This window comes from Haliotis cracherodii, unplaced genomic scaffold, assembly GCF_022045235.1.
Source record: "Haliotis cracherodii isolate W230 unplaced genomic scaffold, xgHalCrac1.p SCAF_10, whole genome shotgun sequence".
NCBI lineage: Eukaryota > Metazoa > Mollusca > Gastropoda > Lepetellida > Haliotidae > Haliotis > Haliotis cracherodii.
The window spans coordinates 37875702-37901336 of record NW_027266265.1 but is presented as its reverse complement, the minus strand read 5'-3'; the positions used below and the strand labels follow the sequence as shown (position 1 = coordinate 37901336).

The 25635-nt window shown below is 44.2% G+C and overlaps 2 protein-coding genes across 2 annotated transcripts in view; one reads left to right on the top strand and one right to left on the bottom strand.

Annotated features, from left to right (window-relative positions):
* The first annotated feature begins 32 nt into the window (after window positions 1-32).
* On the top strand, window positions 33-14494 carry LOC139450276 (ribonuclease P protein subunit p40-like). The gene is made up of 8 exons (XM_071231958.1): window positions 33-152; window positions 1470-1608; window positions 1924-1992; window positions 3542-3643; window positions 7971-8096; window positions 9049-9250; window positions 13875-14006; window positions 14296-14494. The coding sequence occupies exons 1-8, from the start codon at window positions 33-35 to the stop codon at window positions 14492-14494; spliced, it is 1089 nt and encodes a 362-aa protein (XP_071088059.1).
* A 35-nt stretch (window positions 14495-14529) lies between these two features.
* Window positions 14530-25635, bottom strand: part of LOC139454351 (probable ATP-dependent RNA helicase DHX35) — a 149047-nt gene continuing 137941 nt past the window's right edge. Inside the window, exons 23-25 of the mRNA XM_071235991.1 lie at window positions 21810-21963; window positions 18304-18415; window positions 14530-16158 (exon numbers count right to left, since the gene is read on the bottom strand). Of these exons, the coding sequence (XP_071092092.1) occupies window positions 16102-16158; window positions 18304-18415; window positions 21810-21963 (323 nt within the window). The 3' untranslated portion in view covers window positions 14530-16101. The remainder of the gene's footprint in view (window positions 16159-18303; window positions 18416-21809; window positions 21964-25635) is intronic.

Below are 25635 nucleotides of genomic sequence, written 5' to 3'. Positions count from 1 at the left end.
GTATAAAAACACCATTTGTGCGGGATGTAAACATGTCTGCGCCCTTTCCAAACGCGAGTCCTTCGGGGAAACTCGTCTTTGAAAAATCGTCTTTCCTTCACAAGAACAGCCGACATAAGAAATTTATATCAGAACATTATTTTAATGCATCTGTGGGTATTTAGGCATAATTTCATACACGTCTAAGAGCGAGGCAATTTGTTATCTGTTTTCAACAATGGTTGAAATAACGTGTTTAGGTTAAAACCATGTTGGGATGACCGTATCGAGATGATAAACAGAGTACCGTATTCGACGTAATAAGCGCCCAGGGCGCTCTCAAAATTAGAAATAGGGGGCTCTTATTAGAATATTATTTTGGTGAAAAAAACTGAGTTAAAAGATAAAGCCTGACAGCCTGAAATGTTTATACACGACAGTGAGTGAGTGAGTTAAGAATTAACGTCACGTCGGCAATATTTCAGTCATATTTATATACGACAGATATATTTTTCCAGAATTTATTTGCCCATAATTAAGGGTGCATATATCACACAAGTGCGTATTATACGCAAATAAATAAGTCTTGTGTACATTGATGAATCGGAAGGGGTGCTAATTGGGTTCGTTCACTAGCCAATATATTAGCAAATATCGCCGTGGGCGCTTATTAGAGCGGGGCGCTTATTACGTCGAATACGGTATGTGTCATACGCCTATAAAAAGGTCGGACCATACACGACCCATATATCGGTTTGTTGTTGAGGCCTCACACAGCAATATTCCACCGATCTGACGCCAGTCTGTCAATAATCAAGTCTGGCCAAGACAATCCAGTGACTGACATCATGAGCATCGATCCATGAGACGATGACATGCAATTATTAACCTGTGGGGATTCTAGATAAGAAAGGTCCCCAGCAGCCAATGCATGTGACAAAATGGATTGTGTGGTCAGGCACATACTGGTTCTAGCTCTTGATTTATTTATTTTGTGTGCCCCTTGGCTCCCCTTTCAAATCAAGCACCCCCTTACAGTCGTGGGTTTGATCCCCCTTTCGAGAAAAATACCTCAGAAATAAAAACATGAGAAAAATACAAACGTTTCATGCAAAATAGTTTTTTCCCAAGCTGACAGTCATGATACTTACCCAAACATTAGGGACCCGTGAAGATCTTGGTAGAATAGGTTTTCAGCAACCCATGCCTGCCGGAAGAGGCGACCATGCTTGTCTTAAAAGGCGACTAATGGGATCGGGGGGTCAGGCTTGCTGACTTGGTTGATGCACGGTCATCGAACCCAATTGCGTGGATCCATGCTCATGATATCAATCACTTGATTGTCTGATCCAGACTTGATATTTACAGACCGCCGTCATATAGCTGGAATATTGCTGAGTGCGGCGTTAAACAACAAACCAACCAACCAACCAGCCCAAACATTAGGGGCTGCTAAACCTCACTAACTCAGTTATGACCTTTTCTGCTAGGTTTCTATCCTCCTTCCAGGGGAGGTTATTCCCCCCAACATCTCCAGCCAGCTGGACAATGAGGAAGCCTACCTGGTTCACAGACTGCCGCTGATTCGACTCATAGACAAGGAATTCATTGAGGCATTTGTCAAGAAAGGTTACATCCGTGTACAAAAATTATGCCAATTATTTTATTTTCATCATTATGTTTGGATAATGTAAATATACAAATTTAATTGTCATTTCTGTGATATCTCAAACAAGTAACATTGTTTCATCATCAGTGTATGACAAAAACCTGAAAGTCACTGTTAAGTCACCTGGTTACTCAGGAACCTGTTAATCCAGTAATCCATTTTCCATTTTTAATTATTTATAGACCGCTGGTATATGTCTTAAAATATTGCGGTATGCGGCATTAAAGAATATCCAAACATAGAAAGTACATGATAGATTTTTTTTACGGTTTCAGGATGTATGTACTTCCTGTCACACGGCAGCCATCTTGACGTCCATGACTGTGTGGCACTACTTCCCTCTGGTAAGAAGTCTCCTAAATCAAAGCTGTATTGAAGTACTCATCACGCACCTTCGGTCTGGTGTAGTTGCAACACGTTTCAAAAAATATATTTGTCAGTATCTTGTAAGGTCATGTCCTTTTGATACTGCTGAGTGACTGATGTAAGGGAGGTAACTCTAATGCTTTACTATTCAGGAAGTGACTGTAACCAAGTTGGTGCGTGTTTGAATCGTAGGAATGACAGTTGGTGAGTTTTAGAAAGTTGTGAATGAATAGGACTGTGTGTAAGAGTTGTCATGGTTAGGACAGTTTGTTGCTAGATGTTATTATAAACAACGTGGAACTACAGCCGGCCTTCTTGTCTCTTTCCATATTTTAGGAATCTGCTGGAAGATGAGATTTCTGGATTAATGGGGTCCTGACAGGTTTAATGCAGCATACGTCTTTTTCTAGATAATCATTCGGAATGTTACTGTTGAAATATTTCTGAGTGTCCGTGTACATGAATATGACTGGAATGATAGACAAGAGGTTTATGACTAAGTGGTAATTATTCTTTTATCAGCATGGATTGTAAAGTACATGGTCATACAAAAAGGGCATCACATGCTGTTCTGAGAATAACAATAACAATGAGAAGCAGTTCTGTTATATCAAAGTTTTGGGTAATGTGGTTTAAACACAAAATGTTTTTTCAGCACATCCTCATCGCTCAATGTTTTTGTCACTAAACCAACGTGAACTTCTGTAATCAGGTTTTCTTGGTTATAAGTGTACAACACCACTATAAATACTCTTATCATACCTCCATGTCAGAATGATGAGATCTGATTGGTTCAAGTGATCTTGGTAAAATACTATGTATCCCACCTTGGAGGGAAATATATTTGTCAGCGGAGCAATAAATCTCTTATACCCTGCCCTGAGCACGTCACGCTGCACATGGATTTCTGAGAGGCTGATTAAATCCCTTTAACCCTGCTTCATAGGAAAAAGCGTGCTTCTTTTTCTGAGTTGATGGAAGTCACGTGACATAGCATAAGTTAACCTATGCCCAATGAAACAGCTGTTTTCTATCAATAGTAATTTGTTTTAATTCTTTTCAAATGTCATATTAAAACATGTCGGTAAGATAGATTTATTGTAGCAGGATCACACAGGGTACATGGGGTTTTATGCCTCCGGCTCGTTGTATAAAACCTTACACAGGAAGCAAAAAAACCCATGTGTGATCCTGCTACAACTTATGTTATAAACTGAGTTTCTTTGAGGCAAGTGGAAGGTAGCTTGTTTGATGCCCTAGACGTGCCATACCAAAGATGTTAAAAGATGGTACTTGCTGTTACATTGCCTGGCGTTTGGCATTAAGGGAAAAAAAAAGACTGGTTGGCTTGGAGTCAGTGTACTGTGTTAGTAAACTGGGGCATAAAACTGACATCAGTCCTGGTACATGCAGCCACACACACACACACATGCAATAATGTTGAACTCGAGGTTAAACCCCATGTCACCTCACCTCACCCAGTATAAATACATTATCAGTCTGATGTGAGATTATGACATTTTCCAGGTACACTGGTGTTAAATTTGACCAAGGACACATATGAACAACTTGGCCTAGAAGGAAAGCCATCAGTCTTTACACCAAGACACCAGAAACCTAACAAATATGGTAGGTGCTTTACTCTTTCACCCTGATAACTGTCTTTAATGTTGCGAGTACTTCCTGAGTATCTAAACCTATAACAGATACCTAACTGTGTCAGTCAGTACAACATACACATGAGCAACCTGGTTCACTGAGAATGTGTATCTGCTGAATCCCCTCATCCGGGGTTTGTCATTGAATCCCCATATTCTGGGTGTGTCATTGAATCCCCTGATGCAGGGTGTGTCATTGAATCCCCTTATCCCTGGGTTTGTCATTGAATCCCCCGATGCAGGGTGTGTCATTGAATCCCCTTATCCCTGGGTTTGTCATTGAATCCCCCGATGCAGGGTGTGTCATTGAATCCCCTTATCCCTGGGTTTGTCATTGAATCCCCCTGATGCCAGGGTTTGTTATTGAATCCCCTTATCCCTCAGTTTGTCATTGAATCCTCTTATGCCAGGCTTTGTCATTCAATCTCCTTATCCCTGGGTTTGTCATTGAATCCCCTTATGCCAGGGTTTGTCATTGAATCCCCTTATCCGTGGGTTTGTCATAGAATCTCCTTATCCCTGGGTTTGTCATTGAATCCCCTTATGCCAGGGTTTGTCATTGAATACCCTTATCCGTGGGTTTGTCATTCAATCCCCCTGATTCAGGGTATGTCATTGAATCCCCTTATGCCAGGGTTTGTCATTGAATCCCCATATTCTGGATGTGTCATTGAATCCCCTTATGCCAGGGTTTGTCATTGAATCCCCATATTCTGGGTGTGTCATTGAATCTCCTTATGCCAGGGTTTGTCATTGAACCCCCTTATCCGTAGGTTCGTCATTGAATCCCCTTTTGCCAGGGTTTGTCATTGGAACTCCTTATCCCTGGGTTTGTCATTGAATCCCCTTATGCCAGAGTTTGTCATTGAATCTCCTTATCCCTGGGTTTGTCATTGAATCTCCTTATGCCAGGGTTTGTCATTGAATCTCCTCATGCCAGGGTTTGTCATTGAATCTCCTTATGCCAGGCTTTGTCATTCAATCTCCTTTTGCCAGGGTTTGTCATTGAATCTCCTTATGCCAGGCTTTGTCATAGAATCTCCTTATCCCTGGGTTTGTCATTGAATCCCCATATTCTGGGTGTATCATTGAATCCCCTTATGCCAGGGTTTGTCATTAAATCCCCATATTCTAGGTGTGTCATTGAATCTCCTTATGCCAGGGTTTGTCATTGAATCCCCTTATCCGTGGGTTTGTCATTGAATCCCCTTATGCCAGGGTTTGTCATTGGAACTCCTTATCCCTGGGTTTGTCATTGAATCTCCTTATGCCAGGGTTTGTCATTGAATCTCCTTATGCCAGGATTTGTCATTGAAACCCCTCATGCCTGGGTTTGTCATTGAATCCCCTCATGCCTGGGTTTGTCATTGAATCATCTTATGCCAGGGTTTGTCATTGAATCCCCATATTCTGGGTGTGTCATTGAATCTCGTTCTGCCAGGGTTTGTCATTGAATCCCCTTATCCCTGGGTTTGTCATTGAATCTCCTTATGCCAGGGTTTGTCATTGAATCCCCTTATGCCAGGCTTTGTCATAGAATCTCCTTATCTCTGGGTTTGTCATTGAATCCCCTTATGCCAGGGTTTGTCATTGAATACCCTTATCCGTGGGTTTGTCATTCAATCCCCCTGATGCAGGGTATGTCATTGAATCCCCTTATGCCAGGGTTTGTCATTGAATCCCCATATTCTGGGTGTGTCGTTGAATCCCCTTATGCCAGGGTTTGTCATTAAATCCCCATATTCTGGGTGTGTCATTGAATACCCTTATCCGTGGGTTTGTCATTCAATCCCCCTAAATCAGGGTATGTCATTGAATCCCCTTATGCCAGGGGTTGTCATTGAATCCCCATATTCTGGGTGTGTCATTGAATCCCCTTATGCCAGGGTTTGTCATTGAATCCCCATATTCTGGGTGTGTCATTAAATCTCCTTATGCCAGGGTTTGTCATTGAATCCCCTTATCCCTGGGTTTGTCATTGAATCTCCATATGCCAGGCTTTGTCATAGAATCTCCTTATCTCTGGGTTTGTCATTGAATCCCCTTATGCCAGGGTTTGTCATTGAATACCCTTATCCGTGGGTTTGTCATTGAATCCCCCTGATGCAGGGTATGTCATTGAATCCCCTTATGCCAGGGTTTGTCATTGAATCCCCATATTCTGGGTGTGTCATTGAATCCCCTTATGCCAGGGTTTGTCATTAAATCCCCATATTCTGGGTGTGTCATTGAATACCCTTATCCGTGGGTTTGTCATTCAATCCCCCTGATTCAGGGTATGTCATTGAATCCCCTTATGCCAGGGTTTGTCATTGAATCCCCATATTCTGGGTGTGTCATTGAATCCCCTTATGCCAGGGTTTGTCATTGAATCCCCATATTCTGGGTGTGTCATTGAATCTCCTTATGCCAGGGTTTGTCATTGAATCCCCTTATCCCTGGGTTTGTCATTGAATCTCCTTATGCCAGGGTTTGTCATTGAATCCCCTTATGCCAGGCTTGGTCATAGAATCTCCTTATCCCTGGGTTTGTCATTGAATCCCCTTATGCCAGGGTTTGTCATTGAATACCCTTATCCATGGGTTTGTCATTCAATCCCCCTGATGCAGGGTATGTCATTGAAACCCCTTATGCCAGGGTTTGTCATTGAATCTCCATATTCTGGGTGTGTCATTGAATCCCCTTATGCCAGGGTTTGTCATTGAATCCCCATATTCTGGGTGTGTCATTGAATCTCCTTATGCCAGGGTTTGTCATTGAATCCCCTTATCCGTAGGTTCGTCATTGAATCCCCTTTTGCCAGGGTTTGTCATTGGAACGCCTTATCCCTGGGTTTGTCATTGAATCTTTTTTTGCCAGGGTTTGTCATTGAATCTCCTTATGCCAGGCTTTGTCATTGAATCCCTTATGCCAGGCTTTGCAATAGAATCTCCTTATCCCTGGGTTTGTCATTGAATCCCCTTATGCCAGGGTTTGTCATTGAATACCCTTATCCATGGGTTTGTCATTGAATCCCCCTGATGCAGGGTATGTCATTGAATCCCTTTATGCCAGGGTTTGTCATTGAATCCCCATATTCTGGGTGTGTCATTGAATCTCCTTATGCCAGGGTTTGTCATTGAATCCCCTTATGCCAGGGTTTGTCATTGGAACTCCTTATGCCAGGGTTTGTCATTCAATCTCCTTATGCCAGGGTTTGTCATTGATCTCCTTATCCCAGGGTTTGTCATTGAAACCCCTCATGCCTGGGTTTGTCATTGAATCCCCTCATGCCTGGGTTTGTCATTGAATCTCCTTATGCCAGGGTTTGTCATTGAATCCCCATATTCTGGGTGTGTCATTGAATCTCCTTCTGTCAGGGTTTGTCATTGAATCCCCTTATCCCTGGGTTTGTCATTGAATCTCCTTATGCCAGGGTTTGTCATTGAATCCCCTTATGCCAGGGTTTGTCATAGAATCTCCTTATCTCTGGGTTTGTCATTGAATCCCCTTATGCCAGGGTTTGTCATTGAATACCCTTATCCGTGGGTTTGTCATTGAATCCCCCTGATGCAGGGTATGTCATTGAATCCCCTTATGCCAGGGTTTGTCATTGAATCCCCATATTCTGGGTGTGTCATTGAATCCCCTTATGCCAGGGTTTGTCATTGAATCTCCTTATGCCAGGGTTTGTCATTGGAACTCCTTATCCCTGGGTTTGTCATTGAATCTCCTTATGCCAGGGTTTGTCATTGAATCTCCTTATGCCAGGGTTGGTCATTGAAACCCCTCATGCCTGGGTTTGTCATTGAATCCCCTTATGCCAGGCTTTGTCATAGAATCTCCTTATCTCTGGGTTTGTCATTGAATCCCCTTATGCCAGGGTTTGTCATTGAATACCCTTATCCGTGGGTTTGTCATTGAATCCCCCTGATGCAGGGTATGTCATTGAATCCCCTTATGCCAGGGTTTGTCATTGAATCCCCATATTCTGGGTGTGTCATTGAATCCCCTTATGCCATGGTTTGTCATTGAATCCCCATATTCTGGGTGTGTCATCGAATCTCCTTATGCCAGGGTTTGTCACTGAATCCCCTCATGCCTGGGTTTGTCACTGAATCCCCTCATGCCTGGGTTTGTCACTGAATCCCCTCATGCCTGGGTTTGTCACTGAATCCCCTCATGCCTGGGTTTGTCATTGAATCTTCTTATGCCAGACACATTACACATTACCCCACATTAAGCAGACACTGTGAAATAACAGAATACTGTTCAAAATGGAGTAAGACCCAACTCACTCCGTGTCTCTGTGTTGCCAGTGGTCCATATCGACCTGACTGCGGACTGCTTCATGCCAGGGAGGAAGAACTACAACCGTGTGTGGTGGTGTCTCAAGGATCGCCTCAACCTGGTGTTTGACTTCCTCATCAGATGGGTCCCAGATGGTACGAGCTGTTACAGTGTAACCCCCTGTTGGGGTTCCGGGTTACAATTGGTCCCCAGCAACCTATGCTGGTCGTAAGAAACAACCATAACGATCGAGTTAATTGTGTGTCTTCGTATCCCAACAGTGTCGATAGTTGCTCATAATATCAATCACTGGAATGTCTTGTCCAGACTCGATTATTCACAGGCCGCTGTCATATAGCTAGAATATTGCTGAGAGTGTTCTTAAAAAACAAACAAAAAACAGGGATTGTTTCTCGTGTTAATGATGTATGTATCTAACTAATTTAACCTAACTGTCCAAATGAAGAAATAAGGGGGTGTTTCTGCTTTCTATAACGCTTTTAATATTTTAACCACGTACAGTAAAACATTCATCTTTAAGATAACATCACATTTTCCATGTTGGTTTGTTAAGTTTTTAGTAAATGTTAATTTCAACGCCACACTCAGCAATATTCCAGCTATATGATGGTGGTAGGATCGGTTAATCAGGCTCGCTAACTTGGTTGATGCATGTAATCGTATCCTAATTGCGAGGATCGATGCTCATGATGTCAATCATTGGATTGTCTGGTCCATACTTGATTATTTACAGACTGCTGCCATATAGCTGGAATATTGCTGAGTGCGGCGTTAAACAACAAACCAGCCAACCACCCGATCGATCCTGTTAGTCGCCTCTTACGACAAGCACAGTCACCTTTTACGGCAAACATGGGTTGCTGAAGATCTATTCTACCTGGATCTTCACAGGTCTTTGGATTTCCCTCAATTTCTAATGTGCATGTGCATTTTATTGATGATGTCATACCTTGAGCCAGCTCCAGGCACCAAGCATTTTACCTCACTACAGACAACATAGTTTGATGAAATCACAACTAAAATCTGATGCTGATAGCACGTGTTAATAATGTAACCATGGTAACCATTGTCATATTCCGGCACCAGATAACAACATCTGCCCCAGTTCCGTTCAACAATATTTTGAAAACAATGGGTATGATGTCACCCAAGTTGGAGTGAAGCAGAAGTCATCATTGCTGAAAAACAGACTGACCCCTGAACTGTCGGACAGCAACGTGAAGACAACTGATGACAGCTACAAAACCACCTACGACTGGCTTGGAGCTGTCTCTTGTGCGGTGAAATTGTGAGTTTTCAAATGCACCTGTAACTTTATATACACAGCCAATGCACTGATCTAATGAAGATCCATGGTAGGACTGAGATCCCAGGTAGGAGTCAGATCTATGGAAGAACTGAGATCCCAAGTAGGAGTCAGATCCCAGGTAGGAGTCTGATCCATGGAAGGACTCAGATCCAAGGTAGGAGTCAGATCCATGGAAGGACTGAGATCCCAGGTAGGACTGAGATCCCAGGTAGGAGTCAGATCTATGGAAGGACTCAGATCCCAAGTAGGAGTCAGATCTATGGAAGGACTCAGATCCATGGTAGGAGTCAGATCTATGGAAGGACTGAGATCGCAGGTAGGACTCAGATCCATGGTAGGAGTCAGATCCATGGTAGGACTGAGATCCCAGGTAGGAGTCAGATCCATGGAAGGACTCAGATCCAAGGTAGGACTCAGATCCATGGTAGGAGTCAGATCCATGGTAGGTGTGAGATCCCAGGTAGGAGTCAGATCTGTGGTAAGACTCAGATATATGGTAGGACTGAGATCCAAGGTAGGAGTCAGATTTATGGTAGGACTGAGATCCAAGGTAGGAGTCAGATCCCAGGTAGGAGTCAGATCCATGGAAGGACTCAAATCCAAGGTAGGAGTCAGATCCATGGTAGGACTGAGATCCCAGGTAGGAGTCAGATTCATGGCAGGACTGAGATCCCAGGTAGGAGTCAGATCCCAGGTAGGTGTCAGATCCATGGTAGGACTGAGATCCCAGGTAGGAGTCAGATTCATGGTAGGACTGAGATCCCAGGTAGGAGTCAGATCCAAGGTAGGTGTTAGATCCCAGGTAGGAGTCAGATCCCAGGTAGGAGTCAGATTCATGGTAGAACTGAGATCCCAAGTAGGAGTCAGATCCATGGTAGGACTGAGATCCCAGGTAGGAGTCAGATCCATGGTAGGACTGAGATCCCAGGTAGGAGTTAGATCCATGGTAGGACTCAGATCCCACGTAGGAGTCAGATCCATGGAAGGACTGAGATCCCAGGTAGGACTGAGATCCCAGGTAGGAGTCAGATCTATGGAAGGACTCAGATCCATGGTAGGAGTCAGATCTATGGAAGGACTGAGATCGCAGGTAGGACTCAGATCCATGGTAGGAGTCAGATCCATGGTAGGACTGAGATCCCAGGTAGGAGTCAGATCCATGGAAGGACAGATCCAAGGTAGGACTCAGATCCATGGTAGGAGTCAGATCCATGGTAGGTGTGAGTTCCCAGGTAGGAGTCAGATCTGTGGTAAGACTCAGATATATGGTAGGACTCAGATCCAAGGTAGGAGTCAGATTTATGGTAGGAGTCAGATCCATGGAAGGACTCAAATCCCAGGTAGGAGTCAGATCCATGGTAGGACTGAGATCCCAGGTAGGAGTCAGATCTGTGGTAAGACTCAGATATATGGTAGGACTGAGATCCAAGGTAGGAGTCAGATTTATGGTAGGACTGAGATCCAAGGTAGGAGTCAGATCCCAGGTAGGAGTCAGATCCATGGAAGGACTCAAATCCAAGGTAGGAGTCAGATCCATGGTAGGACTGAGATCCCAGGTAGGAGTCAGATTCATGGTAGGACTGAGATCCCAGGTAGGAGTCAGATCCCAGGTAGGTGTCAGATCCATGGTAGGACTGAGATCCCAGGTAGGAGTCAGATTCATGGTAGGACTGAGATCCAAGATAGGAGTCAGATCCAAGGTAGGTGTTAGGTCCCAGGTAGGAGTCAGATCCCAGGTAGGAGTCAGATTCATGGTAGAACTGAGATCCCAGGTAGGAGTCAGATCCATGGTAGGACTGAGATCCCAGGTAGGAGTCAGATCCATGGTAGGACTGAGATCCCAGGTAGGAGTCAGATCCATGGTAGGACTCAGATCCCAGGTAGGAGTCAGATCCATGGAAGGACTCAGATCCAAGGTAGGACTCAGATCCATGTTAGGAGTCAGATCCATGGTAGGAGTCAGATCCATGGTAGGACTGAGATCCATGGTAGGACTGAGATCCCAGGTAGGAGTCATATCCATGGAAGGACTCAGATCCAAGGTAGGACTGAGATCCCAGGTAGGAGTCAGATCTGAGGTAAGACTCAGATATATGGTAGGAGTCAGATCCCAGGTAGGTGTCAGATCCATGGTAGGACTGAGATCCCAGGTAGGAGTCAGATTCATGGTAGGACTGAGATCCAAGGTAGGAGTCAGATCCAAGGTAGGTGTTAGATCCCAGGTAGGAGTCAGATCCCAGGTAGGAGTCAGATTCATGGTAGAACTGAGATCCCAAGTAGGAGTCAGATCCATGGTAGGACTGAGATCCCAGGTAGGAGTCAGATCCATGGTAGGACTGAGATCCCAGGTAGGAGTTAGATCCATGGTAGGACTCAGATCCCAGGTAGGAGTCAGATCCATGGAAGGACTGAGATCCCAGGTAGGACTGAGATCCCAGGTAGGAGTCAGATCTATGGAAGGACTCAGATCCATGGTAGGAGTCAGATCTATGGAAGGACTGAGATCGCAGGTAGGACTCAGATCCATGGTAGGAGTCAGATCCATGGTAGGACTGAGATCCCAGGTAGGAGTCAGATCCATGGAAGGACTCAGATCCAAGGTAGGACTCAGATCCATGGTAGGAGTCAGATCCATGGTAGGTGTGAGTTCCCAGGTAGGAGTCAGATCTGTGGTAAGACTCAGATATATGGTAGGACTCAGATCCAAGGTAGGAGTCAGATTTATGGTAGGAGTCAGATCCATGGAAGGACTCAAATCCCAGGTAGGAGTCAGATCCATGGTAGGACTGAGATCCCAGGTAGGAGTCAGATCTGTGGTAAGACTCAGATATATGGTAGGACTGAGATCCAAGGTAGGAGTCAGATTTATGGTAGGACTGAGATCCAAGGTAGGAGTCAGATCCCAGGTAGGAGTCAGATCCATGGAAGGACTCAAATCCAAGGTAGGAGTCAGATCCATGGTAGGACTGAGATCCCAGGTAGGAGTCAGATTCATGGTAGGACTGAGATCCCAGGTAGGAGTCAGATCCCAGGTAGGTGTCAGATCCATGGTAGGACTGAGATCCCAGGTAGGAGTCAGATTCATGGTAGGACTGAGATCCAAGGTAGGAGTCAGATCCAAGGTAGGTGTTAGATCCCAGGTAGGAGTCAGATCCCAGGTAGGAGTCAGATTCATGGTAGAACTGAGATCCCAAGTAGGAGTCAGATCCATGGTAGGACTGAGATCCCAGGTAGGAGTCAGATCCATGGTAGGACTGAGATCCCAGGTAGGAGTCAGATCCATGGTAGGACTCAGATCCCAGGTAGGAGTCAGATCCATGGAAGGACTCAGATCCAAGGTAGGACTCAGATCCATGTTAGGAGTCAGATCCATGGTAGGAGTCAGATCCATGGTAGGACTGAGATCCATGGTAGGACTGAGATCCCAGGTAGGAGTCATATCCATGGAAGGACTCAGATCCAAGGTAGGACTGAGATCCCAGGTAGGAGTCAGATCTGTGGTAAGACTCAGATACATGGTAGGAGTCGGATCCCAGGTAGGAGTCAGATTAATGGTAGGACTGTGTATGCACCTGTGACTTTATGTACAATGATCCATGGTACCACTGAGATCCCAGGTAGGAGTCAGATCCCAGGTAGGACTGAGATCCCAGGTAGGAGTCAGATTCCAGGTAGGAGTCAGATCCCAGGTAGGAGTCAGATCTGTGGTAAGAGTCAGATCCCAGGCAGGAGTGAGATCCCAGGTAGGAGTCAGATCCAAGGTAGGACTGAGATCCCAGGTAGGAGTCAGATCCATGGAAGGACTCAGATCCCAGGTAGGAGTCAGATCCATGGAAGGACTCAGATCCATGGAAGGACTCAGATCCAAGGTAGGAGTCAGATCCATGGAAGGAGTCAGATCCATGGTATGACTCAGATCCATGGTAGGAGTCAGATCCAAGGAAGGACTGAGATCCCAGGTAGGAGTCAGATCCATGGAAGGACTCAGATCCCAGGTAGGAGTCAGATCCATGGAAGGACTCAGATCCAAGGTAGGAGTCAGATCCATGGAAGGAGTCAGATCCCAGTCAGGAGTCAGATCCCAGGTAGGAGTCAGATCTGTGGTAAGACTCAGATATATGGTAGGAGTCAGATCCATGGTATGACTCAGATCCATGGTAGGAGTCAGATCCAAGGAAGGACTGAGATCCCAGGTAGGAGTCAGATCCATGGAAGGACTCATATCCCAGGTAGGAGTCAGATCCATGGAAGGACTCAGATCCATGGTATGACTCAGATCCATGGTAGGAGTCAGATCCAAGGAAGGACTGAGATCCCAGGTAGGAGTCAGATCCATGGAAGGACTCAGATCCCAGGTAGGAGTCAGATCTATGGAAGGACTCAGATCCAAGGTAGGAGTCAGATCCATGGAAGGAGTCAGATCCCAGTCAGGAGTCAGATCCCAGGTAGGAGTCAGATCTGTGGTAAGACTCAGATATATGGTAGGAGTCAGATCCATGGAAGGAGTCAGATCATGGAAGGAGTTATGTCACTTTATGGATTCAAGTACATGTAGCATATTAAACATATTCATTCACTCACTCACTCACTCCTTCCTCCTCAGGGATGGTGCAGCAGATGACTTCCTGAACACCTACCGACCGCCTGACCCGTCCACGCCACACGACATCGGTCACCACCAGGGGACAGGATTTATCTCCCCTGATGTCATCAACAGAGTGCTGGACACAGTCAGGTGAGATAGGTGAAAACATAGAATATGGTTCACAGCCTTAAATCAAATCAGGGGCAGTGGGGTAGCCTGGTGGTTAAAGCGTTCGCTCATCACGCCGAAGGCCTGGGTTTGATTCCCCACATGGGTACAATGTGTGAAGCCCATTTCTGGTGTCCCCTGCCGTGATATTGTGTGGAATATTGCTAAAAGTGGCGTAATCCCTCACTCACTCACTCATTCTATTAAACTCAACACAAGGACTTTGATGTTTGCAACAGTAACAAATACATCTTCACATCCATCATTTCAGATCTCACGTGGAGAAGAACAGCAACAAGACCCCCTGGGCAGCAGTCACCGTTCACGGATTCGCCGACTCTCCTGTGTCGTGGAGCCAACGAGAACACGGTTTCTACCTAGGGGGAGACAACTTGTACACATACGTCATATTTCCTGATCAGCAGTACTGGCTGTTCTCGGCCTTCTCGACCTATGATGAAGGATATTAAACTGGGAACAACACAGTGTCTTGTGGTTTGTTTATTTCCTGTTAATGACAATGATATATACAATGGTCATTTCTGAGGCAGTTGAGAAACTTACAAGTATTGGACAGATTCTTGTTACAGGACAAGATATGGATAAAGGCCCTTTTTGGCACACAGGATCTGTATAATTTAGGAAATATTTTTAGACACTGTTGAGAAAGATATCAGGTGTGTTCAATGTATGTAACTCTTGTCCACTTCAACACATACATGTTTTGGAATTAAAACAAAAGATATATATTTATATATAGGCAAGACTAAAATGGGTCCATCAAGGTGAGCTTTTCAGGAGGTGTTTACAAAGGCTTAAAAAAATATTAATTGGTTCTCAGGCAAGGGCTTTTGAAAATATTGTGCAGGTGGGCGATGTTTTTTGTTGTTGTTGAAGCAAGTATGTAACTGAATTTTGTTTAAAATTTTTGTTGTTGAAATCATGTTGTTCTTAAGTATTGTAGCATTTTACTTCCGGAGTCATATATTCGAGACTCGGAATATTTAAAAGATTTTATAAATTTAAAAAAAATAGGAAATATAAATGAAATGTGCGTTGGACTTTATGATGATGTGGGCGGTGCCTGAGAACCAAGACTATTATTTTTTTAGCCAAAAATTTGAAGTTTGAAGTCTTGGACCTATGATGACTTTCCTTTTGTAGTAAAAAGACAGCTTTGTTTACGACATGCTCATATTCTGTAGAAGTTAAAAAAAGTCTGCTTTTCCACTCATTTTAGGCACAGTTATGTCCAATAACTGTCATACCAGTATTTCATAGTATCAAGTGAAATTCAATAATTTGTAGTGGAATGAAATAGGGCCTTTATCCTTCCTCCTTTGACTGAATGAGGTCATAACTCGTACATATAGTCAGCAGTATCTGTGACTGAGGCCTTGACTGGATGAGGGAGTGATGCGGGTTTAACACTGCTTTGAACAGTTTTTCAGTTCGACCATAGCCGTTCAGCTTAATGTAGGAGGAAAGCCCTAAGCAGAATAAACCAATGAGCATGGAGCTGCCACACTAAGGATCATAACTGGAGAGGATCCGCGATATGAAAACATGATCATCTATGTCCTTTCTTCAATTTGTAACGCAACATTTCATTGATGATGTCGTACCTGTTTTAAATTCACGTCTTGTTTGTTAAATAACGATTTGGCATTAGGTCTATGAGTCTCCACTGAGGTACTTCATACTGGGGAATACACTGGCTTGAAATGTGTGATTGAGAACTCCTGACACCAGACAGTTCTAAGTTGAACAGCGAACAGCCTTACTAACATGTTCTAGCATCACACGAAAGTCGTTAATAATTGGCATGCCGACCAGTTGTAATAAGAATTCTGTGGCATAAACTTCAGCTTGTTTTTATCACGTTTTAGCATTATGTTGAAGTGAACAAACCATGTTCCTCATTTTAACATTCAAAAGAACAGAGTTATTTCCCTTTGTCTACACTCCCTACGCTTGACTACGCATTAATCAATACATGTGGACAGGGTTTCCTCGTCCAGCTTGACAGCTGAGGGATGGTCGGCATGTCCGGCTCAGTTATCTAGTCTGAGCTTCATCAATCATCTTCCTCGTCTGTGTCAGTCTTCAGCTTCTTACTTGCAAGCTCCCGCTCCTGAAGTAAAGAATCAAACATGAAACTTGATAAACATATCTAAATATTCTTAATTTTAGTGTCGTTGGTGAAACCAGAAAAAACAAACAACTATCCATATACACAGTTTAGTCATTTTCATTTGTCAATAAGTTAATTTCAAGGACGTGATGTTCATACAGCTTGGCCCTCACTCTATGCAGGTTCATACACCAATGAACTCACACAAAGCAAAGACGTATATAGAATATATATATTGTATATACGTCCGTGCACAAAGTGAAAGTCAATTCTTGAGTGATTAAGTATGCCCTAAAGTATTAAAATCTACAAAGCTGCTATGATGACTTTACTTGCCCTTTAAAAACACAAACATTCACAAAAACCTAAACTATTATTGCTGGAGTGAGTGAATGTTGTTTCCTGCACGTGTACGGTGATGTCACAGTGGCTGATGAATTATCAAGTCTGGGCCTGGAAACCAGTTAGCTGTGACAGTCACCTGATCCACCTCTAAGAGCAAGCATGGGGTACCGGGAACCTAATACAGGTCTCAGACATTACCGCCTTGGTGAAACCCACAAGCATGGGGTACCGGGGACCTAATACAGGTCTCAGACATTACCGCCTTGGTGAAACCCACAAGCATGGGGTACCGGGAACCTAATACAGGTCTCAGACATTACCGCCTTGGTGAAACCCACAAGCATGGGGTACCGGGGACCTAATACAGGTCTCAGACATTACTGCCTTGGTGAAACCCACAAGCATGGGGTACCGGGAACCTAATACAGGTCTCAGACATTACTGCCTTGGTGAAACCCACAAGCATGGGGTACCGGGGACCTAATGCCGGTCTCAGGCATTACCGCCTTGGTGAAACCCACAAGCATGGGTATGGTGCTGACAAACGAAACATACTCAGGGCAAAGCTGGGATTCACGATCGAAGGTTTCTGACACACCCAAGGGACACAACTCTACATGACTGGGCCACCTGTGTCCCTGACACCATCATGGGGCCTATACTTCCATAGAGATATGTATGGACACATGGACAACCCCTGATGATAACGACCACCTGCGTGGTCTAGTAGTAGAGCATCCACCATGAGAGAGGTAGGTCGGGGGTTTATCTCTGGCCATGTCATACCAAAAGATGTTAAAAGGTGGATGGGGCTGGGGACTTGGTGGATGGGATGTGAGGACTTGATAATTGAGGGTGGGGGACTTGGTGGTGGTGGGTGGTGGTGGTGGGGGGTGACTTGATGATTGAGGGTGGGGGACGGTGGATGGGGCGGGTGACTTGATGATTGAGGGTGGGGGACTTGGTGGATGGGGTGGGGTGGGGGGGACTTGATGGATGGGGTGGGGGGTTGGGGGACTTGATGATTGAGGGTGGGGAACGGTGGATGGGGTGGGGGACTTGATGATTGAGGGTGGGGGACTTGGTGGATGGGGTGGGGTGGGGGGGGGACTTGATGGATGGGGTGGGGGTGGGGGTGGGGGGACTTGATGATTGAGGGTGGGGGACTTGGTGGATGGGGTGGGGTGGGGGGGGGACTTGATGCATGGGGTGGGGGTGGGGGTGGGGGGACTTGATGATTGAGGGTGGGGAACGTTGGATGGGGCAGGGGACTTGATGGTTGAGGGTGGGGAACCTGGTGGATTGCCCGTCCACATACGCTGACCGTGTAGTACATGTATCAATCACTGGACCTGATTACTTGCAGGCTGCCATCACACAGCTGGAATATTGCTAGTGGAGCATAAAGCAGCAAACAACTGGTCTGATGACAAGTTGAATTTAGCAACACCAAGACTCCTAAAGCGGTAGCCAAAAATATCCAACATTTTCTAAACCCCTTAAAATGAAGATAAGGTTATTATATCGTCTGTCTCACAGTCTTTGAACCATATTATTTTCACTTCGGCCCAGCCCTTACTGTAATCCTACAGCTCTCAATGAAACAAGTCTATATTTTCCACAGGTTCTGAATCTCCTATCTCACTGGGGCTTCTTATCAATTTAAATGTAGTTGCTTGTTTCTATCAAAGTCCTATATTTTCAGAGTATTTAAGTATTAGTCTAGGTAATGACCAAACCCTGAGCAGAATAATTCCCTCTACAATGTTCTTCCTCAACAATACTAATTAGTTGACTTACTGTGCCGAGCTGATAGAAATGTGGCGCCAGCTCACACAGCCATTCTGGTTTGATGACCGTCATGTCACGCATGAAGTCCTTGGAAGTCTGTACGACCTCATTAAACACCACCCTGCAACATAACATGGCAGACATCAAACACATGACAAGTTGAAGTTCTTAACTTAACATAACTGGGGGCCACACAGATCAAGTAGAAACAAAATTAATGCTGTGTAAATATTTTTTTTGCCCACCACTGAGTTCAGATTTAGGGATGAGGACTGATATTTGAAGGGAAATGTTGGTATTTCCACTCACCACTGAGGTCAGATTTAGGGATGAGGACTGATATTTGAAGGGAAATTTTGCTACTTTTACTCACCATTGAGTTTAGATTTAGGGACGGGGACTGATATTTAGTGGGAAATGTTGGTATTTCTACCCACCATTGATGTCAGATTTAGGGATGAGGACTGATATTTGAAGGGAAATGTTGGTATTTCCACTCACCACAGGTCAGATTTATGGATGAGGACAGATATTTGAAGGGAAATGTTGGTATTTCCACTCACCACTGAGGTCAGATTTAAGGATGAGGACTGATATTAAGTGGGACATGTTGGTATTCCTACTCACCACTGAATTCAGATTTAGAGACGTGGAGACATAAGGCAGGGGGGACATGTTGGTATTTCTACCCACCATTGAGGTCAGATTTAGGGACGAGGAGACATAAGGTAGGGGGGACATGTTGGTATTTCTACCCACCATTGAGGTCAGATTTAGAGACGAGGAGACATAAGGTAGGGGGGACATGTTGGTATTTCTACCCACCATTGAGGTCAGATTTAGGGACGAGGAGACATAAGGCAGGGGGGACATGTTGGTATTTCTACCCACCATTGAGGTCAGATTTAGGGACGAGGAGACATAAGGTAGGGGGGACATGTTGGTATTTCTACCCACCATTGAGGTCAGATTTAGAGACGAGGAGACATAAGGTAGGGGGGACATGTTGGTATTTCTACCCACCATTGAGGTCAGATTTAGGGACGAGGAGACATAAGGTAGGGGGGACATGTTGGTATTTCTACCCACCACTGAATTCAGATTTAGGGACGAGGAGACATAAGGTAGGGGGGACATGTTGGTATTCCTACTCACCACTGAATTCAGATTTAGGGACGAGGAGACATAAGGTAGGGGGGACATGTTGGTATTCCTACTCACCACTGAATTCAGATTTAGGGACGAGGAGACATAAGGTAGGGGGGACATGTTGGTATTTCTACCCACCATTGAGGTCAGATTTAGGGACGAGGAGACATAAGGTAGGGGGGACATGTTGGTATTTCTACCCACCATTGAGGTCAGATTTAGAGACGAGGAGACATAAGGTAGGGGGGACATGTTGGTATTTCTACTCACCATTGAGGTCAGATTTAGGGACAAGGAGACATAAGGTAGGGGGGACATGTTGGTATTTCTACCCACCATTGAGGTCAGATTTAGGGATGAGGAGACAAGGTAGGGGGGACATGTTGGTATTTCTACCCACCATTGAGGTCAGATTTAGAGACATGGAGACATAAGGTAGGGGGGACATGTTGGTATTTCTACTCACCATTGAGGTCAGATTTAGGGACAAGGAGACATAAGGTAGGGGGGACATGTTGGTATTTCTACCCACCATTGAGGTCAGATTTAGAGACATGGAGACATAAGGTAGGGGGGACATGTTGGTATTTCTACTCACCATTGAGGTCAGATTTAGGGACAAGGAGACATAAGGTAGGGGGGACATGTTGGTATTTCTACTCACCATTGAGGTCAGATTTAGGGACAAGGAGACATAAGGTAGGGGGGACATGTTGGTATTTCTACCCACCATTGAGGTCAGATTTAGGGATGAGGAGACAAGGTAGGGGGGACATGTTGGTATTTCTACCCACCATTGAGGTCAGATTTAGAGACATGGAGACATAAGGTAGGGGGGACATGTTGGTATTTCTACTCACCATTGAGGTCAGATTTAGGGACATGGAGACATAAGGTAGGGGGGACATGTTGGTATTTCTACCCACCATTGAGGTCAAATTTAGGGACAAGGAGACATATGGTAGGGGGGACATGTTGGTATTTCTACCCACCATTGAGGTCAGATTTAGGGACGAGGAGACATAAGGTAGGGGGGACATGTTGGTATTTCTACCCACCATTGAGGTCAGATTTAGGGAGGAGGAGACATAAGGTAGGGGGGACATGTTGGTATTTCTACTCACCACTGAGGTCAGATTTAGGGACATGGAGACATAAGGTAGGGGGGACATGTTGGTATTTCTACCCACCATTGAGGTCAGATTTAGGGACGAGGAGACATAAGGTAGGGGGGACATGTTGGTATTTCTACTCACCACTGAGGTCAGATTTAGGGACGAGGAGACATAAGGTAGGGGGGACATGTTGGTATTTCTACCCACCATTGAGGTCAGATTTAGAGACTAGGAGACATAAGGTAGGGGGGACATGTTGGTATTTCTACCCACCATTGAGGTCAGATTTATGGACGAGGAGACATATGGTAGGGGGGACATGTTGGTATTTCTACTCACCACTGAGGTCAGATTTAGGGACGAGGAGACATAAGGTAGGGGGGACATGTTGGTATTTCTACTCACCACTGAGGTCAGATTAAGGGACGAGGAGACATAAGGTACGGGGGACATGTTGGTATTTCTACCCACCACTGAGGTCAGATTTAGGGACGAGGAGACATAAGGTAGGGGGGACATGTTGGTATTTCTACCCACCATTGAGGTCAGATTTAGGGACGTGGAGACATGAGGTAGGGGGGACATGTTGGTATTTCTACCCACCATTGAGGTCAGATTTAGGGACGAGGAGACATAAGGTAGGGGGGACATGTTGGTATTTCTACCCACCATTGAGGTCAGATTTAGGGACGAGGAGACATAAGGTAGGGGGGACATGTTGGTATTTCTACCCACCATTGAGGTCAGATTTAGGGACGAGGAGACATAAGGTAGGGGGGACATGTTGGTATTTCTACCCACCATTGAGGTCAGATTTAGGGACGAGGAGACATAAGGTAGGGGGGACATGTTGGTATTTCTACCCACCATTGAGGTCAGATTTAGAGACGAGGACTGATTTCTGAAGGAAATGTTGGTATTTCTAATCACAATTGAGGTCAGATTCAGAGACGAGGACTGATATCTGAAGGAAATGTTGGTATTTCTACCCACCATTGAGGTCAGATTTAGAGACGAGGACTGATATCTGAAGGAAATGTTGGTATTTCTACCCACCATTGAGGTCAGATTTAGAGACGAGGACTGATATCTGAAGGAAATGTTGGTATTTCTATCCACCACTGAGGTCAGATTTAAGGACGAGGAGACAAAGGGTAGGGGGGAAATGTTGGTATTTCTACTCACCATTGAGGTCAGATTTAGGGACGAGGAGACATAGGGTAGGGGGGAAATGTTGGTATTTCTACTCACCACTGAGGAGGAGCTTCTGGAAAGAGGACGGATGTTGGATGTATGTTAAGGACATGTTCGTCTCTCACTGTCTTGTAAACACCAGTATAGTGCAGCTTGGCAGCATTGGAGAAGAAACTGGCTGTGATGCATCTTCTGACTGCATCAACATTGTCTGAAACAACAATGTTGTTACCAGCTTAGTTACTTAGCATAACACTCATATGTTTGACAGCTAGTTCTTTTTCTTTTATTACTTATGTTTTGAGCTGTTAACATGATTGACTTCACAAGTATGGCTAAACTATGAGTGTGACCATAAATTTGGCTTATCTTTGGGCCGAGCTCATTTTTGCTTATATAAAATAAGCCTGTCTCAAAGACTTGCTCATGGTCTAATACTAACATGGGAAACATACTTCCTGAAAACAGCTAACATCTTGAAATTTGACAAATTTATGCCACACCTCTCCAAGCGTTGGATGAACTCAAGAACTGAATCCTGATTCAAAGTGCCCTTTGCCTACAACAATTAACAGAGGCTGCCTTTCTACCTTAATGCCTACTACAATATATACAGGTTTCACTTCTACCTGAATGTCTATTACAATTAGTTCAGATTTCCCTTCTACCTGGATGCCTACTACAATTAACACAGGTTGCCTACTACCTGAATGCCTACTACAATTAACACAGGTTGCCCTTCTACCTGGATGCCTACTACAATTAACACAGGTTGCCCTTCTACCTGAATGCCTACTACAATTAACACAGGTTGCCCTTCTACCTGAATGCCTACTACAATTAACACAGGTTGCCCTTTTACCTGGATGCCTACTAGAGTTAACACAGGTTCTCCTTCAACCTGAATGCCTACTACAATTAACACAGGCTGCGCTTCTACCATAATGCCTACTACAATTAACACAGGTTGCCCTTCTACCTCAATGCCTACTACAGTTAAAACAGGTTGCCCTTCTACCTGAATGCCTACTACAATTAACACAGGTTGCCATTCTACCTGAATGCCTACTACAATTAACACAGGTTGCCCTTCTACCTGGATGCCTACTACAATTAACACAGGTTGCCTACTACCTGAATGCCTACTACAATTAACACAGGTTGCCTTTCTACCTGGATGCCTACTACAATTAACACAGGTTGCCATTCTGCCTCAATGCCTACTACAATTAACACAGGTTGCCCTTCTACCTGAATGCCTACTACAATTAACACAGGTTGTCCTCTACCTGAATGCCTACTACAATTAACGCAGGTTGTCCTCTACCTGAATGCCTTCTACAATTAACACAGGTTGCCCTTCTACCTGAATGCCTACTACAGTTAACACAGGTTCTCCTTCTACCTGAATGCCTACTACAATTAACATAGGTTGTCCTCTACCTGAATGCCTACTACAATTAACACAGGTTGCCCTTCTACCTGAATGCCTTCTACAATTAACACAGGTTGCCCTTCTACCTGAATGCCTACTACAATTAACACAGGTTGCCCTTCTACCTGAATGCCTACTACAGTTAAAACATGTTGCCATTCTACCTCAATGCCTACTACAATTAACACAGGTTGCCCTTCTACCTCAATGCCTACTACAATTAACACAGGTTGCCCTTCTACGTGAATGCCTACTACAATTAACACAGGTTGTCCTCTACCTGAATGCCTACTACAATTAACACAGGTTGCCCTTCTACCTGAATGCCTACTACAGTTAACACAGGTTCTCCTTCTACCTGAATGCCTACTACAATTAACACAGGTTGTCCTCTACCTGAATGCCTACTACAATTAACACAGGCTGGCCTTCTACCTGAATGCCTTCTACAGTTAACACAGGTTGCCCTTCTACCTGAATGCCTTCTACATTTAACACAGGTTGCCCTTTACAAATAAGATGATGACGACCATAACAGATGAACTGGTCGATCAGATAATGAAAAGATTTCGAGATTTCACCCCTAACAGACAAACAAAAGGACAGATGACCATATTAAAGATATTTATTACTGCCACGTTTCAGTCTCACAATAATAAGAGGCATACAGACTACACAGTATCAAGTAACAGTGCATATCGCCATAACATGAAACACTCAGCAGGAGTTGTCTGTATCTTATCATCCAAAAGTGGCTCCCACAGGAGATATCGCTTGGGTGAGATCAAGTGATATCTATACTGTAGATATCGCTGCAATGAAATTGCATCACAATGACATCATTGGTTACCATGACGTCACAATCAAATGACATCACTAATGGCTCTGCTACTGAAGCTGTTAGCAGTACTTTTTACACTTAAGACACTGCTTATAACTTTCTACAAACTGAAAAAGTTGGAAGAATGATGTTGGAGGATAAATAAAATCTCACCCGAGTGTCTTTTGATATCAAATATATCAACACTCATTGATGAAAGTGGAAAAAAATCCTCAGAAAAAATTTATAAGAATTGACTTTCACTTTGTGTGAGTTCATTGGACTATGAACCTTCATAGAGTGAGGGCCAAACATTGTATGAACGTCGTCGCAAGTTCCAATGTTCATACAGTTTGGCTCTCACTCTATGAAGGTTCATAATCCAATGAACTCACTCAAAGTGAAGGTCAATTCTTAATTATGCATCTGTGTGAGGTTTTATACCCCTCATGATACTGCTACAACTTATGCTTGTTTGCTTGTTGTTTAACGCTGCACTGGACCAGACATTCCAGAGATTGGTATCATGAGCATCGATCCACACAATTGGGATACGATGCCATGCATCAACCAAGTCAGCAAGCTTGACCACCCGATCACGTTGGTCACCTCTTACGACAAGAATAGTCGCGTTTTACAACAAGCACAGGTTGCTGAAGGTCCATTCTACCCCGGATCTTCACGGGTCTATTTAGTATTTTTATCACCTTTTATGGCAAGAATCGGTTGCTGAAGACCTATTCTACCCTGAATCTTCCCGGGGTAACTACAACTTATGATGAAACTCTATGAAAGTAACATGGTTTGCAGCATGTCAGTGCCCTACATCCAATACGCAGCTTCTTGTGGTGATCACGCCACATATTTTTATGTTATTGTCTACTCTTTTTTGTAAACCTCATAACTTGGGGAGAAAATAAAATCTTAAATCAAATTTGTTAAGCTGAATATTATTTCTTTATTAATTTGGTATCAACTTTTAGGACGTGTGGTTGAATGATTTTAATATCGGAACAGTAATATGTAAATGTATTTCTTCTTTGATGTGTGTTTACAAAAGGATAGTGATGTAAGGGAGGTAACTCTCATTTCCAGAAGTGCTTATTCCGTTTACACATGAATCAGATCGTTAATGTCAGTTGTTAGTATAGTGTTGTTAGGTGTGGTAACATTGTATTGTTATGGTAATGTGTAAGTGGTTAGAATGATGTATGTCATACAATTGTGAATGCTAACAAATAATAACGTTACCTCAAGTGGCAAGTTCGGTTGTCTATCAATAACAGGGGCCAGAGACATATCTATATACAATTATTGGTAACAATGCAGTTTAGTGGGCGTTACAAAAGTGCTTACTTGCTCAGGCTGACGACTGTGGCTATGGCCTCACAGACGCCACGTGCCTCTTCGTTTCTTAGGGTTAGTTGTGTTTAAAGATTAGGGTAGGTTACCCCAACTCCATCCTTAGCTGATGGATCCCCTGTAAGATCCCTTTATGATCATTAGGGTTAGGTTAACCTTTCCAACCAAACACTCCTTCATGATTCTTAGGGGTTTCAAGATTTGAGGATAAAATGGCTAATGCGCATAAAGGTAAACAATTGGCTACTGATGCCTTGGTAAATGAT

What these genes read in the sequence shown, in the direction of transcription:
- LOC139450276 (XM_071231958.1), top strand. Translation starts at nt 33, where the DNA reads ATGTCTGCGCCCTTTCCAAACGCGAGTCCTTCGGGGAAACTCGTCTTT. An exon ending in CATCAGATGGGTCCCAGATG is followed by an intron (nt 8,097 to 9,048) that starts GTACGAGCTGTT and finishes TTCCGGCACCAG; the next exon opens with ATAACAACATCTGCCCCAGT. An exon ending in GTCTCTTGTGCGGTGAAATT is followed by an intron (nt 9,251 to 13,874) that starts GTGAGTTTTCAA and finishes CTTCCTCCTCAG; the next exon opens with GGATGGTGCAGCAGATGACT.